At 40.2% G+C, this 17,872-nt stretch overlaps 1 protein-coding gene across 5 annotated transcripts in view; it reads right to left on the reverse strand.

Annotated features, from left to right (window-relative positions):
• LOC111152345 (potassium voltage-gated channel subfamily Q member 5) overlaps positions 1 to 17,872 on the reverse strand; it is a 530,797-nt gene that overhangs the window by 54,332 nt on the left and 458,593 nt on the right. Inside the window, exons 9-11 of one of the 5 annotated variants that reach the window (XM_022510849.1) lie at positions 14,344 to 14,370; positions 9,484 to 9,540; positions 5,548 to 5,768 (exon numbers count right to left, since the gene is read on the reverse strand). In XM_022510849.1, coding sequence (XP_022366557.1) covers positions 5,548 to 5,768; positions 9,484 to 9,540; positions 14,344 to 14,370 — 305 coding nt within the window. The remainder of the gene's footprint in view (positions 1 to 5,547; positions 5,769 to 9,483; positions 9,541 to 14,343; positions 14,371 to 17,872) is intronic. The other 4 variants (XM_022510851.1, XM_022510850.1, XM_022510852.1 and 1 more) reach the window with 4 other exon arrangements.

A 17,872-nucleotide genomic window follows, 5' to 3' on the forward strand; every position in this document is an offset into this window, starting at 1 on the left:
CATTTGCCTTCCTCCCAGGGTAAACAGACACAGATCAGCACGTCTATTATCCCAAGGCTCTGCCCAGATACTGACCAAAACAGAGAGGATCATCTAAAGGCCATTTCCTCAATTTGCCTCATCTTCCACCTCTGGTAGTCTTTGAAGATGATATAGTTCAGAGGTTTGGCAGTGGGGTTGGGAGAAAGACGGGATGGGATAGTGGCAATGTCAAATGGTTTCTATAGGAAGGAGATTGACCAACTGAAAATGGAAGAGTGAAAGTGGGTGAGGGGTGGGTGGCAGGGAAAAAGAGGAAATGAAAGAAAGATATGCCATTAGGGAGCATTTCAATGAATGTGTCTGAAGGCAATGCTGTGAAATTAGGTTGAGTGGGTGTATATTGTGGCTTTCTTGTATCTGTTAGTCTTAGGTAAGTTACTCAGCTTTAGGTAAGTTACTCAGTTTTCTCATCCATAAAATGGGGATAATAATGAAACTATTTCATAGGGGTACTGGAAAAATTGAATGAAATGAGAGAACTAAAGCACTGGAACATTGCCTGCCACAGAGAAGGATCCAGTAAATGTTACTTTTATCATTATTATTGTATATATTGAGAGAAAAATATAATTTCTATCCTATCTAATTTTTTAAAAATTTATTTTAAAAATAAAAATCACAGGGCACCTGGGTGGCTCAGTTGGTTAAGTGTCTGTATTTGGCTCAGGTCATGATCCTGGGATCCTAGGGTCAAGCCCCACATAGAGATCCCTGCTGGGGTGGGGGGGGCCTGCTTTTCTCTCTGCCCCTTCCCCAACTCGATCTCACTCTTTCTCTTTCAAATAAATAAATAAAATCTTAAAAAAAAAAAAACTGGGTATGCTTGAAGTGTACAACATGATGACCTGATAGACATACACAGTGAAATGAAATTGTGGTATAATTATATAAAAGAATATTATTCATCCTTAAAAAAGAACAACATCCCATTTGCAACAAAAATGGATAAACCTGGAGGACATTATGCTAAGTGAAATAAGCCAGACACAGAAAGAAAAAAACCTGCCTGATTGCACTTGTATGTGGAATCTAAAAAAAGTCATATCCTATCTACTTTTAAAAATTATATGAAGAGGCTTATTTACTATTGGTTGACCAATGGAAAATTTCTCTCTCTTATTACTGGATTTATAAACTAAAAATACTATTCATACCATTCCGGTCAAAAGAAATTTGTTATGGCAATACCACACCAGTCCCTTACCGTTCACTTTCTTCCTTTTGCCATCTGTTAATTTATGGCTTCAACATCTGCCTATTACTTTCTACTTCTCTGTGTACACGAATGTAGACTATTGGAAGATAGTTATGCCCCTTTTAAGTGTCATATGTAAATTACACAAACAATTATAGTCAAGAAAGTCCAACATGCAATGTTTAATAGCTTTTGTAAGTTATTAAATTATAAAAATAATGCCATCTGTAGTAAAGGGTATCAGATTTGGCAGGAATTATTAAAGCTTATGGATTAACCCTAAATTTCCTTTGTTTTTCTATGATCATGTCTCTTATTTTCTGAATGTAACTTAGTTATTAACTCAATATGTTTTCTGGATGTAACTTCGTTATTAAACTCAAAGGCCAATTAGTCTTTTCATTATTCTTTTTGCTATTCATCCACTCTCTTTGAGCTGTTCATGGGCAATGAAATGCCTAAAAAGGGGGACCTGGATGGCTCAGTGGGTTAAAGCCTTTGTCTTCGGCTCAGGTCATGATCCCGGACTCCTGGGATCGAACCCCGCATTGGACTCTCTGCTCAGCGGGGAGCCAGCTTCCCTCTCTCTCTCTCTGCCTGCCTCTCTGCCTACTTGTGATCTCTGTCGTCAAATAAATAAACAAAATCTTAAAAAAAAAAAAAGAAATGCCTAAAATATCTACAGGAAGGAGAGAAGTAGAAGAAAAGAGCCCCAGAAGTGAATGAGCAAATAGGTCTGGAATAATCGGGAGCTGACTGTGGTGTTATGTATTATTTTCTATGGGTAGTAAGTGGTTTGTAGACATACTTAAAACCAGGAGGGGCAGTATAAAGAAAAATGTATAATTGAAGTCTACATTTATTTGATAGCTACTTTACTTGTTTTTTTTTCCCTCTAAAAAGAAACTTCCATTTTCCCAAGTCCTAGCATTGAGTTAACTCAGGGATAAAGATTCTGGACTATTGGATAAAATGAGGAGTCAGGAGTCATGATCTCCTGCAGGTGGGCAGCCGACAAAGCTACCTTGGCAGAACAGCAATCAGGCCTCCTGTCACTTGGGGGAACTCAGAACCAACTGAGATGGGCATCAACCAGGGAAAAGCAATTCCTTTCTAACCAAACAGAACTGCATTTGTATGAAATGATGTAGAAAATGGATGGCAGGAGACCTTTCTGATTTGTTACTTGTTAAAGAATAGGACTTCTCTTTCTATCCGTCTGACCTCTGAGACATCTTTGCAGTAACTGAAATACCGTGATGGATAGCGCCGACATTAGCAGTCTTTGAAAAGTGCTTTCCCTCTGGCCGAATATACAAGTAGAATTCACTTTCCATATTCAGAATTCAGATCCTATTGATTTTTTATTTAGATGTGCTCAGCCAACCTTAAGGACCTCACAGTACAAAGTCGAGTATTTTTTGAAGCCCCTATTGGAAGAGTATGGACCCACTGTGGGTCATGTATGCATTTCTAGCACAGTGTGAATCCAGGGTTAGATTTGAAGATAAGGGCCACAACACCCCGGCTTGCCCAGGAATGCTATGATGTGTGTGAGCAGGAGCTCTGTTAGGCTGAATTATGTCCCACCAAAATTCCTATGTTGAAGTCCTAAACCCTAGTAGCTTGGAATGTAACTCTCTGTGGAGATAGGGTCTTTAAGGACACAATTAAGTTAAAATGAGCTGACTAGGGTGTGCTATAATCCAATATCACTGTTGTCCTTATAAGAAAAAGAAATCTGGGGCACCTGGGTGGCTTAGTAAGTTAAGCATCTGCCTTTGGCTCAGGGCATGATCCCAGGGTCCTGGGATCAAGTCCTGTATCTGGCTCCCCGCTCAGCAGGGAGTCCGTTTTTCTCTCCCTTTGCTTCTTCCCAGGCTTCTGCACATTCTCACTCTCTCTCTTTCTCTCAAATAGATAAATTAAACCTTTTAAAAAAAGAAGATGAAATCTGGACACAGCTGTGCATGGAGGGAAGATGAAGTGAAGACACAGGGAGAAGGTAGCCATTAAATGCCAAGGAGATTCTCGGACTTCTAGCCTCCAGAACCGTGAGAAAATAAATTTCTGTTGTTTATGCTACGCTAGCTGTGCTACTTTGTTATGGCAACCCTAGAGCCTAATAGAGCTCTATTTGCGGTATGTTCAACTTCATTAGACAATCCATGTCTACACTCAACAGAGGCTAAGCACTAAGACAGGGCAGTCCTTCTACCTCTTGGCAGAGGGGTGTGTGTGGGGGGAATCACCCTAAGGAGAGGGGTGTTAGACCAAGGGTCCCTAGAATCGGGGAAGGGGAGGGTATTGGGTGAAAAGAAGGTCCAAGTTTTTAATAGAAAATCATCCTTTGTTTTCTTTTGCAAAAGCTTTACATGTTCATTGTAGAAATAATAGGAAATACAGACAAAATGAAGAAAGAAAGTATAACTATGACCTCATCACTTGGAGGTAATTGTTCATATATTGCTATAAATATTTCCAGACTTTTTCCTGTAAGTACATGAATTTACACACACACACACACACACACACACACACACACACACACAGCAAAAGGGAACAATTTATTTTTTATGCTCACCTTTTCATGTCAATAATTTTTGATTTGTAGCACCATTTCTAATGTCTGATATTGTTTTATTATATTGATTATATCCTAGAAATGGAATCGGTGGGTGGGATGTGTCCAGGCTTAGGCTTTTGATATATGTTGCCAAATCGCCTTCCAGAAATGATGCATCCATTTATATTCAGAAAGTCTATTTTGAGTGCAACATAAAGCCCTGTAACGGGTAACTCTTGACTCAGCTGTTCATGGGCTTTCAGCCAAATTCCTGAGCAGGCGAGTGTGGAAACCAGAGGACACTGAAAATCGGTGCCTCCAGTGACTCCAGACACTCAAAGGCTTGAAGGGGAGTGTCCAGGGTTGGTGGAGGAAGCATTTCCTACCTTAGCAGAGTGACAGGTGGAGGGACGCCTGGCAGCGTCAGCCTGTCCTGCCTCCAAGACAGGAGCTGCCCGCTCTACCAGGAATGTGGTGCTCAGCAGCGAGGCGTCCACTTGGAAAGCACGGCATCCACGGAGTTGTGGAGAATGAAGAGGTGTGCAGAGGGGACTCGTGCTGCTCACTGGAGAGTGGGAGGGATAGCCCTGGGGATCTCTGAATGAGCTGGGAGGAACCCGTAGGCCGAGGTTCCAGGGAGCCTGAGATCACAGAGATTATAACCCCTGGTTGTTAATTTTATCCCTCAGGCTTTCAGAGCCTGGGAAAATACAGGTTACACCAGGGAACGAGAACAGGAGGGCCGATAGCCTTTGCAGTTTTTATGCATTCATGGAAGATGCTATTTGACCTTGGTTCTTCCCCCAGTTTAAGAGATCTCAGAGGGGGGCCCCTGGGTGGCTCAGTGGGTTAAGCCTCTGCCTTCGGCTCAGGGCATGGTCTCAGGGTCCTGGAATCGAGCCCCACATCAGGCTCTCTGCTTAGCAGGAAGCCTGCTTCCCCCTCTCTCTGCCTGCCTCTCTGCCTACTTGTGATCTCTCTCTCTTTCTCAAATACATAAATAAAATCTTTAAAAAAAAAAAAAGAGAGATCCCAGGGGGGCATACTTAAAAGGAAAACCAAGCTAATCTTATGTGAAAAAGAAACTGCTTTATAAACATGAAAATGATGTGGCACTCAATAAAATGTGTTAGCAAGTACACTTCTGAAACATTGTATGGCGAATAAAGTAGGTTGGCTGCTCTTGGGAGAAGAACTTGAATTCTACTTAGCATTAGGTAAGAACTTTCAACAGGAATCTCGCTAAGGAAGATAAGCGGTGGTCTCTGATTTAGGGGTGGAGAGAGGATAGAGAAGGGAACAGCATCTTCACTGTTGTCCAGAAAGTTATTGTGACCCTTCTGACTGTGCTTCAAGTCATTCACAGACCACCTGGTCATCTCTGGCCACAGATCTTGGCTGGTCAGACATAACCTATACGTGAGAAGGACAGTCAAGTTGAACTTGATAGGGACTTTGTCTGAGAAATAACAGCGTGTTGTAGATAAGAGTGAAGAAGTAACCACATTTTGTTTGACTCCTTTGAAATGTAGATTTAGCTGCCAAAGTTGCTCCCAAAAGTAAACTTATGTTCTGTACATTTGCCCAAGGCACTGAATAAATTTCCAATAAAACCAACAAACAATTCCTTCCTTGGGGTTGTTTTCTTCTATCTTCAACTGGTACCATGGAGAATTAATTACTTCATAATCTCGCTCACGATAGCCTATCCAATTAAACACAGTTATGGAAAAATAGGGCTTACCGTCTATCACCGGTTTGGGCTGAGAACTTTTGAGGCGCAGCGAGGGCCGGAAGCGGGTTCGGTCGTTGAAGCTCCAGCTCTTCTGCACTTTGGTGGGGCTGCCCTCGGCGGTGATGTCGGTGCTCGGGGACCTCCTGTCACCTACGGACGCTTGTCTGCTCTTAATACTCTGGCCCCTTGGGCTAGCCATGCGTACTCGCTCCTTAAAACTTAGCTTCTGACTGTGGACAACAGAGGCATGATTATTCCATTTCAAGCAATTTCTTCCACTCCACTTGGGTAAATACTTTGATGAGACCGTATACTATATTTCAATAGACAACATGTTTTCAGCGAGTAGGAGCACAGCAATATAGTCTTCCCTTATTGAAAACCGGAGCTTTATTTAATCTGTTTGCATTTGTTTGAACTTAATCTCACTGTCTAGGTGGCACACCCTTTCCTGGATTCATCACAGAAAGAATCAACATCGGGTACGGTAGTTTGGACACAATTACACTGGACATAACCAAGAACTGGTTCGGTGTTTGCTTTAGAAACAGATTTTTAGCTTTGACCTTGACTTTGGATATTTAAAGAAAGTAATTTTTTATTTGGGAGCATAACTCTTTGTAATTTCTGAGCATTTCTACAGGGATGACAGTTACGTATACACATATATCTATATTCTGCATGCATTTCATATTCCAGGCAAGATTATGATATCCATAAATTCATGCAATCTCCTAGCGGTTGGTAGTACTGCATATATAAGAGCAAACATACAACATTTAACACCCGTTTCTTTTATGCTTGCATTCATTCTTGTGAGACAAAAACCACACAATGTAGAACAGCCCCAACATATAATGAATGTGATGACTGATTAACGGAATGAGATGTTATGTTCACTAACAAAATTTCCTGCTATTAAACAGGTTATTGATTTGCTGTGGCAGCTACCGGTGAATTATATTTGTTCCGACATTCAGTTCTCAGATGCCAGCGAGAACTGAAATGCCGTGGGTTGATAAAGGAAGCATTAACAACAACAACAAAACCCAAAGTGCATCTCCACGATTTCCTCCTCAAAAGATGCTGTGTGAGGTGGTGGGAAGGGCAGGTTGGAATCAAAGAGGCTTGGAGTTTGGCAGTCCTCATCTCTAACATAAGGATGAAAATAGCAACACGGCTAAGGGATTTTTGTGGGAACCAAGTGGACTGTAAGAGGTGCTGTGTCCCCATTTTGTTTGTGTTCTTTTTTTGTTTCATTTATAAAGCACTGTGTTGTTCATCAGAGAACGACACTGGTGCCTAGTGAGAGGCCCAGGCCACTTGGGGGTCTGAGGAAATGAAGGGTGAAGGGTCTAGGGTCTGAAGGCAGTACTTGGAGCAGCTGCTCTGAGAGGCCAAGACCCGCATTCGTGCTGCAGCCTTCGTGGGGCATGAAGGAGGCAGTGTTCTCATGGACTCGGGTTATCTGAGACGAAGTGGAGCCCTGGTTTTTTCCACTTACCGCAACGTCCACTGTCCCCAGCTGCAGCATGCCAACAGCAAATGTGTTTAGTGGTTATGTGTTTTGTAGCTAACAAGAAACAGTAACATTTATTTTTCCATGCCTAGTTGCTTAACAAATGATATTCTAAAAAGACACCACATTTTATGTGTTTACATGAAAACAAATCAAATAATGAACTGTGGTGATCAGAAAGTCCTGGTAACAATAAACAAGTCGACCATGCCACGGACAGCTCCCCTCGGAAATGCAGATGTAGCTAAACCCAGCACGACTAGCTGAAGGCACATGCAGAGAACAGGCTGGGCAGTTTTGTGATGGGGTCGGGTGGGTTCAAGGGTTCTTTAAAACAATCCCGTCAGTCAAAGGCTTTCTCTGCACCAGACGAATGCATGATTAAATGGTGGATCACATCAAACAACAGCAACAATAACATATAAAACTGCATCTTTTTATGCCGAGGCTGGGTTCTCCATGTCATCCCAAACCTTCAAATCATTTAAACAAATCCTCAAAGACATAAAAGGGATAGGGCCCAAAATGTCTACTCTTCTCAACATTTTTATTTTATTTTTTTTAAATAGTAAAAATTTCACATCTCTCTTCAGTTTCAGCACATCTGTTCCATCATTTAAATTTATGATGATCGGAATCAGGAACATATGCTCAACTCTGCACCTTTATTTAGATTAACGAATGGCTGAAGTTTACATAGCCATCACTACAAATGTTCTCACTATACTTTATCTACTTGGTTACCTTTTCTGGAACTCACAGATGCTAATTACTACAGAAGGTTGGGTTTCGTTAATATCAAATTACTTTCTTAATCTTTAACAATATATCTGTTTCTTATACCAACTAAGTGAAGAGGAAACTGATGAAAACATCATAAAACCATTTAATATGAAATTTCGTTTTTTCTTTTTTTAAAATTTCAATTACTGAAAAAGTAAAAAAGTTGGAAATAAGTATCAGCGTCAAACCCTCCATGGCTGATTGGCAATAATGAAATATTTAAAAACAATATTGCTCCTATACAAATACTTTTTAAAAGTTGCCTCTGAAACGTTTTGATGCATCTTTAATAACTCATGGAAAGTGGAAATAATATTTTTCTCTGAATCTTAGTACTATTTAAAGTACTTAAAGTTGATATAAATGAGTTCTAGGTACCATGTCCCTTTTTGTCCTTCTTAACTGCATGAATATTTGCCAATGTATAATATGAAAAGAATTATCAAAAATCATTTTAAAGTGAATCCAACATATTACATATGAAATTAGAAAAAAATTAATGTTTTCACTCTCTCTTTTGACATAATTGTATCAAAATTAAGAATAAAATCTTAACCCAGAATTTTTTAACCAGGCAAAATTTTGTTCTCCAAAACAAAGACCTGTTCTTACAAAAAAAGCTCACTTCTATTAGTTTTTCTGCTTCTTTTCCCCGTTTGGAAATCAACAGAACATCTTGATTAGATGACTGTTAAACTGATTAGATGGCTGTTATTGAAAATGCACACTGATTAAAAAGATAGACTCTTTACTGGTTCATTCAAGTTTTCATTACTTTCTTACTTTTTGTCATATTTATAAACACTTTTTTTTTTTTTTTAAGTAGGCTCCATGCCCAACGTGGGGCTTGAACCCATGACCCTGAGATTGAGAATCACATGCTCTGCCAGCCAAGAGCCCCCTATAAACATGATTTTTGAGAAAGATTCATGGAACAGTGATTTTAGGAAGATTGTCAAAGATTATTCCTAGGATACAAACAAGAAGGTCTCTTTCTGGAGAATGTAACCCAAAGGGCATTGTAGTCATTGATTGTGGCATCTTTGAGTATGCAGTCCCACCTCCCCAGCTGAGGACTCGACGAGGGGGCGCCTGCACAGCGATGGGGGACTGTGCAGGGGAATTCTTCCCCTCTAGGAACCAGATGGACAAGTCCCTCAAATGGCCCAGCATGCAGGCTACTACTGGATGTTCCCTGCCAGGGAACTGGGTGGCATTACCGTAACCCCACAGTAATCCTCTTGGATTTAGAACGCTGTAGTCCTTGTTAATACTTAATTAGGGTGTTAGCCCTTCACAGGATAAGCATTCTACAAATTCTCGCCTCAGGCACAATATGGCGACTGAGCTGTAACAATCCAGTGCGTGCAGCAGTTCAGCAGCCGTCCCACCACAAGGAGGCGCCAAGGGGCCGACAGCCAGGGCTGTGCGCGACCCTGCCTATCTGGCCCTGGGCTAGAGTATCAAAGCAGGCAACAGGCAACAAGGAAAATAACAAGCGGCTTGAAAACCTCATTCAAGAAGTCCTTAGGAAGAGTGAGTCTCTGAGCGGGGCTCAGGTAGGATGGCGGTAGAACCTGGTCATGCACCTGAGGTTAGTTGGCATTCTCAAATTTCATGTCAATAGCCGGGATGCTGGGTACCTCTGCTTCCGTGAGGTGTACATTCTGAAGAGCTTCTGCTTATTACTACAGAACTTACTAGGAGTGAGGGAGATAGAGCAGCACATTACTAAGCATTTCACCACCACGAAAGTGCTCAGGGATTTCTTTTTAGAACAACAACGCCATTTGGCTTTATTGTTTTTCAGATCTAAGTACACAGACTATTTAAGCAGTAAGTACTAACTATGTAGCTTAAGTGTGCTGCTTGGAGTATAATCAGTGCTCTTAATGGTGAGGCTGAAAGGACTGGATGTGAAGCAGGCATTACAAACGATGGTAGCCTGTGTGTTAGCATCAGAGTCATGTGAAAATAAGAACATAAATATTTTAAAATATAGCAACCTTTGCAATCCAATGCAGTATAAACGAGGGACAAATAATTTCAGAACTTTGAAAAATAAATATTTATAGGAACCAATGAGTTGCTTTGAAATATTAAAAAAGTTAAAAAAGTTCTTGATTTGCATAAAACACCTGTAGTTATAGTTAATATCAATAACTAATTGTCAGAATACATGCTTTAAAAAGTCAGAAGATTCTAAGTCACTAGCTTGTTAAAAAAAGAGTTTTTATTGTACGTCTTTTGATGTGTTTTTAAAAGACTAAATCCTTTCCCTCTATCAATAAATGTGAACGGAAGGAGAAACCATTTTCAAAAGATTGTTTTTGAAAAAATCTAACATTTTGCCCATAAGGACACAAGTTGATTATGCTGGAAAAAAAAAAGTGTAGTCTTACTTGGTTTAACAACACATGCAGATCATTCTTTGCACACAGAAGAAAGAAAATGTAAATAGTGGAAAACAAACGCCCAAGAAATACAAGAACGCAGTCTTTTCTCTCTGCATTCTAGAGTTCTGTCTTAAGAACCACACATCTCAGAACCTAATAAAGCCAACCACGTAGGAGCAATTTGGACAAAGCACTCAGTGGATCACAGCAGAAGATGATAATGTAATTAAAAAATATATCATTTATGCTTTAACTTTTAAGGCATGCATCTTTATAACACTCTCACAAGAACCTGTTCAAGCAACTTTAGATAGTCTAATAAGAAGTCTGACAGGGTTCTATTTAAAGCCTATAGATGATCTATATAAAGATCTATATAAAGCCTATATATGATCACCTAAACGGTGATCAGGGTAGCTTAACTATGAAGCATGCACATAGCCAACAATTGTTGATTAAGGAGCCAGGGTAGGCAGAGGTAGTGAGATTTATAGAAAATCCCTAAACTTCCGTTGGCATGATCTATTCTTGTAGCAATAAAAACCTAACATAGGTAGGAAGAAGTAAGAGTCTTTTTGTGGCGGTGCGTGCAAGATGGCTAAGTCAAGGAGGAAGGGAGGAGGACCTAAAAATCTCAAGGTGAGAATACTGGCTTAATTTGGTTAGATGGGTTTATAGGTGAATATTCTATTTTCTGAAAGTGACAATTTGTACCAAAACAGAGAAAAACCATCCGGTTTAAAAAAATGAGTTGGAGAAGATACTCAATGGGATAATTATTACACTAAAATCAATAAACTTCTTCACCACATATGAGATTAGAACTGTTTCAATGGGAAGATAAAGGAAAACAAATGAATCATTAAATGATGCTAAAGAAGTTGTGTTTATGGTCTAAGCAGGGGAAGAAAAGAGCAGGCTCAATTGAGACTAATAGTAATTTATACCTGACCCTGTACCAAAGACATCATTTTAATGTCTCAAAGAGACACTATTTCAACTGTTGTTCGGTTGAGCTCCTCTTGAGACTGATGGTTTATATTTTTAAAGAAAAATTTTGGACCTGTTGCAAATAATACAAAAGCATCACGGAACTGGATGTCTTTCCCTAGCCCAAATTTGGTTAAACATACCCTAACCTCAGGGTAGAAAGACAAAACTCTCTCTAACCAGAAAATTCCAAAGATGGGAACCTAGTTGGCTATGGGGGTATATGAATGTGTGTGATGCCTCACTACATTTTGCAGTGAGAAAAGCCTCTCCGAGTATGGCCTGGTTATTCAGAGGAAAAAATGCCAGGGACCAGGAAAAAGTTAGTGGCTACTGTACTAAACCCATCTACGCTTGAATTACTCCCAGTTCTTAACACAATTGAAAAGCCATGACAAAAGATTTTAGGAGACTTCAGGCTCTGAGATATCCGGAAGATAGAGTTGGCTGAAGTTTATTTCTTCTGCTTATCTGAATCGCCATCAGTATTGCAATGGCCCCAAACACAGTAAAGGGCTTTGCGCTTGGGTGGCGGTCAATCCATTTGAAATCGTGTCCAGGATTAATCAACAATAGCCTGGACCCAAACCTGCTCTCTTCCAAGAAACAATCCTCATTATAAATGCATTTTCCTTTGTGCATATTTTGCTTGAGTAAGGGCAAATTTGTTTTTCTTAAGATGGTACTGTTGCTACTGTTAATATAATAGTCTTTCTGCATTCCTTATGCAGTATCATAAATTCCACTGCCTATGGAACCCAGCAAGGTGAAAGCTTAAGTCAGGTTAAAATGGGAGCTTTGGCTTGTTTCCTTCAGATTATTGAAGTGTTCTTATTACCTCATTGTCTTTTTGTATATTTCCTCTTTCCTGTTTTTATTGGTGTTTTCTCTTTCTACGTGAGCTACTTGAGGTCACGGACATTTTATTACTCTATCCAAGAACTGTTTATTGAGCACATTCTCAGTCCTAGCTTTGCACAGGGAGATGTGATGCATCACTGGGGGACAGAAGACCTACGTGTATGAAGTAGGACAATCAAGTAAGGCATGCATGCCAGATAAATGGTAATGACATTTCATGGGGTTTTTGCCAAGTGTCCAATGACCCTAGAGAAGCAAGAAATGTCTGTGTAACATACCTTGGTGTTTCTGTGTATGTTCAAAACTACATGTGAGTCATTTTTGACACCCTTAGTCACAAGTATGTAGAATAAATTTTGATGTTTTAGCTATAAATGAACATCATGAAATGTAAAAAATTTGGTCGGTGGTCTTTTTGAATCGTGACAGCTGATTGGGATGTTCATTTTTGGAGTGAGGAACAGAAGCTCCATAGTTACACTTTAATTTTGTCTTTGCTTCCTGCCTTGGTAACATTTGGAAAAAGTGCAATATCGTGTCAGCCCAAGGGAACCCCTCTCTCAGGACTGTCATACCAGGTCACACTTCTGCAAAGAACCTCCACGTGATTCACAGACTTCCCCTTTAGGTGTCAACAGCTCTGTTTTGGAGGATGAAACCAAGACAGGTGACCTTACTCTCAGGTAGCTATGGAGTTTGTGCCAGAGATAGTCTCTGCCTTTAGGATTTGGAGACAAATTACCCTTTGACACGATCTGTAAAGGGATAGCTCCTAAAAAAAGGCAAGCTTTTCAAATATCACCAAATAGACTAAATGGCTTATAATGGCTATGATTTATTTGTGTAACTCTTTTCAAGTAAAACAGAAGGATGGCGGGGTTTGCAGGGCATCTAGACAAAAGGACTAAATGGCCAGAATTGTAGAGATTGCCTCTTCTGGAGTCTATTCAAAGAATGTTCTCAGTCTAATGACCAGAACCTCTCTTTGGGCAGAAATATCTCTAAAGTAGAGAAGATCAAATCTTTAGGCTACTAAAACTTTCTGGAAATATCACCCAGGAATATCTAGTGACCTTGGCTCTAACTCTTTGTCTGCCAAGTAAGAGAAGGGTTTTTAATGCCATCCCAGTGTAGGCTTACCTACTTCAAAGGAGTGTTGTGCACCCTGCCACATCTGTCTCTCATCATGGGTGCAATTAGATTCTGGCTTGTGAATCTTTTTAAGTGTTCATATAATGCAGAAATGGAGGACCCAGAACCTCATGATTCCAAGTGACCTTTTGAAACTGGTTTTAGTATGGTATGAATAGATTATAATTAATGTCTAGTATGACAGTACAAAACTAAGGGACCTTCCCAGGACTCCCACTGGTCCCCACCCAGGGGCCGACTCTGCCCTGGTGGAATGCCTCTGTGTCCTCATTACTGAAACAAGTAGCAATGATAGAAATTTTTTTTTCTTCTTCCCTTCCAGGCACCTGGGATTCTCCTGCTGGTTCTGCCTCTGCTACTCCTCACACCATCAGTGCCAAGATCTACCTGGTTCTGTCCTTTGGGGCTTTGCTCCCAAATCCAGACTCTTTCTGATACTCACTAACACAGAATAAAATGTTCTCTTTCACCTCCAATTCTTCCTGGTCTAACTCTCTGCTCTTTAGTCTGATAAGGCATTTCCTTGAAGGGCATGAAAGAATGGCCATAAATTATTTGGTGAAGTTTCTGGGAGGATTGTCTTCTTCCTAAAGGATAGGGCAGTGGTAGCGGGGGGAGGCTCTTCCTCTGAATCGTATTATTCAAGTAAACCAGTGCTTAATGAGCTGGAGATGTCACAGAGAGCTTGTTCTTACCTCCTGTACACAGTGTTCCTTTTGCCCAAAAAACCCATTTTCTTATTCTAAAAGGACCCTGATGAAGGGGAATATATCTTACAGTGCTTCCCAGAATTTGAATACTTCGATAAGACTTCTGTCTGAGAAAAAGGGTACCAAGGAATAACCAAAGGCCATAATTATTATTTTTCCCCAAGAATTTTCCATACCCTGCCGATTATAAGAAGCGGTGAGTTAGGGAGACACTGATGCTTCCAAGGAGGGGGGGCAAATCAATGAAACAGCAACCTTTGCAGGCAATCTTGTGAAAGGTCACTTTTAATCATCTTGTATTTGTTGATCAATTTTACTCACATGAGATACATTTAAAACATCGGTTAGGCATCAGATTTATAAACAAACATGGAGCAGAAGAGAAATCACAAACCTGCTTGATGCTTCCCCTTGTTCTTTCCTTCAGGTGCGTGTAGGCAGAAGAGAAATGATGATAAACCAGTGAATACATTTACGGCACTTGATAACGGAGGATGGGGAATAAAGTACCTTAAGTAATTCTTTTCGAGCAAGATCCACAGAAGCAGTATTCCTTATACAAAGTGTACCCAACTTTCAAACATATATTCTTTGTGGCACAGACCTGAGCTGGCATTTTTCCTTAGCAAGACCAACAGTGCCCATACGTAACCCAGAACTGTAGACCGCACGTTAGCTCAAGTTATCCATGGTTTAGAAAGCGGTTCTGATCCAACTGGTGTGAACAAGGACTCTTAGAAGGGTGCTGGGTACACTGTGGCTTCAATCACTTGTTGAGGAAGATTTTGTTTTCATATTGTATACAGTATGAATTCTCCTGGAGTAAAATAGGTGCCTGGGAAATTGATCACAACTGTCCGGGACTAGTGTTGGATGGTATTTTTAACAACCCATTTTAGCAAATACAGGTCTGTGCAACACGGTGTAGGGTCCCTACTCTTTACAAATGAGCTGTGTGTCCTCAGACAAGCACCTCACTTTCTGGTAGGTCTTGATTTTCTTATGAATAAATTGAAGGGTCTGGATTAGAGCATATCTACATTCTGACTTCTGACACTATCACACGGCATCCTTGGAGCTTGATAATTCCCCACAGCTTCATAAAATATCAGACTCACTCCCTAAAAGAGCACATTTACCTGTGTTACATACTCTGCACAGCCTTCATTTTCTCTGAGAAGAAAATCAAGAAAAATGTGTTCCTTCTGTAAATCCTTCTCTTATTAAAGCTTTGAAATAGCAACTGCTAAGACCCCGAAAACCCATGGGAGACCGGCCAGACCAGAAGGGAGAGAGTCGGAAACTGCAGGATATCTCCCCAGCAGGACTGAGAGGTATGGCCTGTCCCCTCACCCTACCCTGTCTCCCCTGCACACCTGTCACACCTCTCTTCCATCCTATTCCCTGGAATGAGGTTGAGGAGTCCAAGTATCTCATTGTATCTCTAAAACTCCTGGGAATAAGAGCACGAGTTCATGATTAATGACAGTGATATCATTGATAGTGATGCTATAGATAATATGATCTCTTTCCTGACCACCTATTTGAAATTATAATCCCTAATATCCCCCCAATTCCTTCCCTACTTTACTGTTCTCTTTAGCCTACTCTATGACATTTATATATTTATTTATTTATTTATTTATTTTCTCTTCCCAGTGTCCCTTGAATATACATTTCCTAAAGCCATTTTTTTTTTTCCCCCTTTTACTGCTACACTTCTAGTGCCTGGAACAGTGCCTTGCAAAATAACAGGTGCTTACTGAATAGTTATTTAATGAATGCACAAATGAATGAATGAATCATTTCTTCAGAAGTTCTTAAACTCTGAATGTTATACAAAATACACTGTATAAATAAAAAGAAGTTTTGGTCCATTTCTTATTACATCACTCTGCACTCAGTAAAGCCAGTTAATTATAAATGTAAAAATATCCCTCACAGATCTACAAACTTGATTAAAGCAGGTTCGCTTTCTAAAGCAAATGTTCTGAACTTGGCTTCAAGGAGTCTGTGAATACATTGAATTTGAAGGCAAAATTTTGATTTTTTTTTCTTTGCACTGAATTTTTTTTTTTTTTTGTGGTTTAACAAAACCAACAACAATAATAAAGATTAAGAACCACACAATTTGGAACAGTAACAGGGAGAAATGTTAGGATATTCAGGTTCCCATGAACTTTGCCAGGGATGGCCGTGTCATTCAGGACAAGTACCTGATATTCAGTAAATGGGGTCGAGACTCAGCAGTTAAAGGGGGGGGGGATGCTGGGAAAAGACAATGAGGAGGATGGCTGACAGCCAGGGTGGAACAACATGAATATATAAATTCCTTCCTTCCCCTCTCCAATTTCAGCGGAAATAAGAGAAATCATGAAGTAAAATAATAGTTTATGCACTGGAAGAATTTGACTTATTATTCAATAATTTTTCCAGGCTCCAGAATGACTTTAATCTAAAAACTTCAGGAAGCGGAAAGCCGAATTATCACATGATAATAGCCCACTCTCTTCTGTCACTCAAGAACCTTCTTTTTGTTTCTTCTACTAGTCTTCCTCTTACATATATACCTAGAAACCTTCATGAGTACAAGAAATGCAATTTCTGTACAATTCCCATTTCTGATTCATTACCCCCAAGATTTTTTTTTTTATTACCACAACTCTGAAGGAGTCTCATACTCCATAAAGGAAAGTAAACTCAATTTTAAGATCTACACGAAAAGAGACTTCTCATGCATGCCTTCATTTGACAGTATCCATGCTTCATTCCTTGCTAAGGTTCCATCCCTTCTGAAGACCCGGGGTTCTATGAATATCTCTATTACAGGTGCTGAGGAACTTTTGACCCCAACTTTTAGGAGACATGTCCTGTCAGAGCTTAGAAGTTCTCTTGCTCACCTCTCGTCCTTCACTTTGTAGATGGGGCCCGGGGAGGATCAGGGAAGCAATGTAACAGATTCTGACAGTTAATGACAGATGTATGGCTTCCTAACAGCGTGTGCTCTGAAGCAGCACAAATCTCCTCTGAGACTTCAGTTCCAGGCAATAAGTCATGAAGGGTTCCCCAGCTGGTTTCTCTTCCGCATCAAGTAAGAAAGACGTTTCTCTGATTGAATCCCAGTAGTGGGATGCCTTGAATCCCATGAAGCCACTAGTAGGATTAAGGTTTTGTTGGACTATGAAGGGGAACAGCAGGTGTTCTAAAGTACTAAGTAAATAAGCACTTTGGTAACTTTTGAAGAACCTGAGGAAATGACCATAGCAATCAAGCCGGGTGACACACAGAAAGCCTTTCCTTTGGCTTACATGCTTTGGTTGTTTTGATGAAGATTTCTTTAATGAGACAGTGATTTTGATTAAGTATGTTCTGTTAGTTGAACTGGAGTCCAGGATTCCAGGACTAAGGATTTTTTTTTTTAAAGTTAAAGATCATTGTGGTAACCATGAGCGCTGTTCATAATTTTTCTGGTTCTCTTCTCTTTCCAGGCACATGGGAGGACTTTCCTGTCCCCTTTGAATTGAGGCCTGGCCAGACGATTTGTTTGGGCCAATGAAATGTGTATGGAAGGCCATATTACTTTCCAACTTTGAATGCTAATTTCAAATTTTAATCTGGCTGGCCCCATTGCTTCACTTTATGCTGTAATCCTTTTAGGACTCTTTTGCTATGGATACTAGCTTGCTCAGCAAGTGAAAAGCTCCAGGACCCATCCTCTGAGAGGATCCAGATGAGAAATGACATTGAGGGGCTTTGTGCAAAGATGCATTGCTCTCAAAGGGCTCCCCGCTTAGGGTCAGGTGATGGATGGAGTTTAAACAATTACTGTTTTCCAAGAACCATGGTGGTTTACTTTTAGAATTTCGGTGGGCTTTAGGAAATGATTTATTAGAAAATAAGCATAAAACAGTAGCAACCAAGCT

Source organism: Enhydra lutris, unplaced genomic scaffold, assembly GCF_002288905.1.
Source record: "Enhydra lutris kenyoni isolate GAN:26980312 unplaced genomic scaffold, ASM228890v2 scaffoldscaffold28, whole genome shotgun sequence".
NCBI lineage: Eukaryota > Metazoa > Chordata > Mammalia > Carnivora > Mustelidae > Enhydra > Enhydra lutris.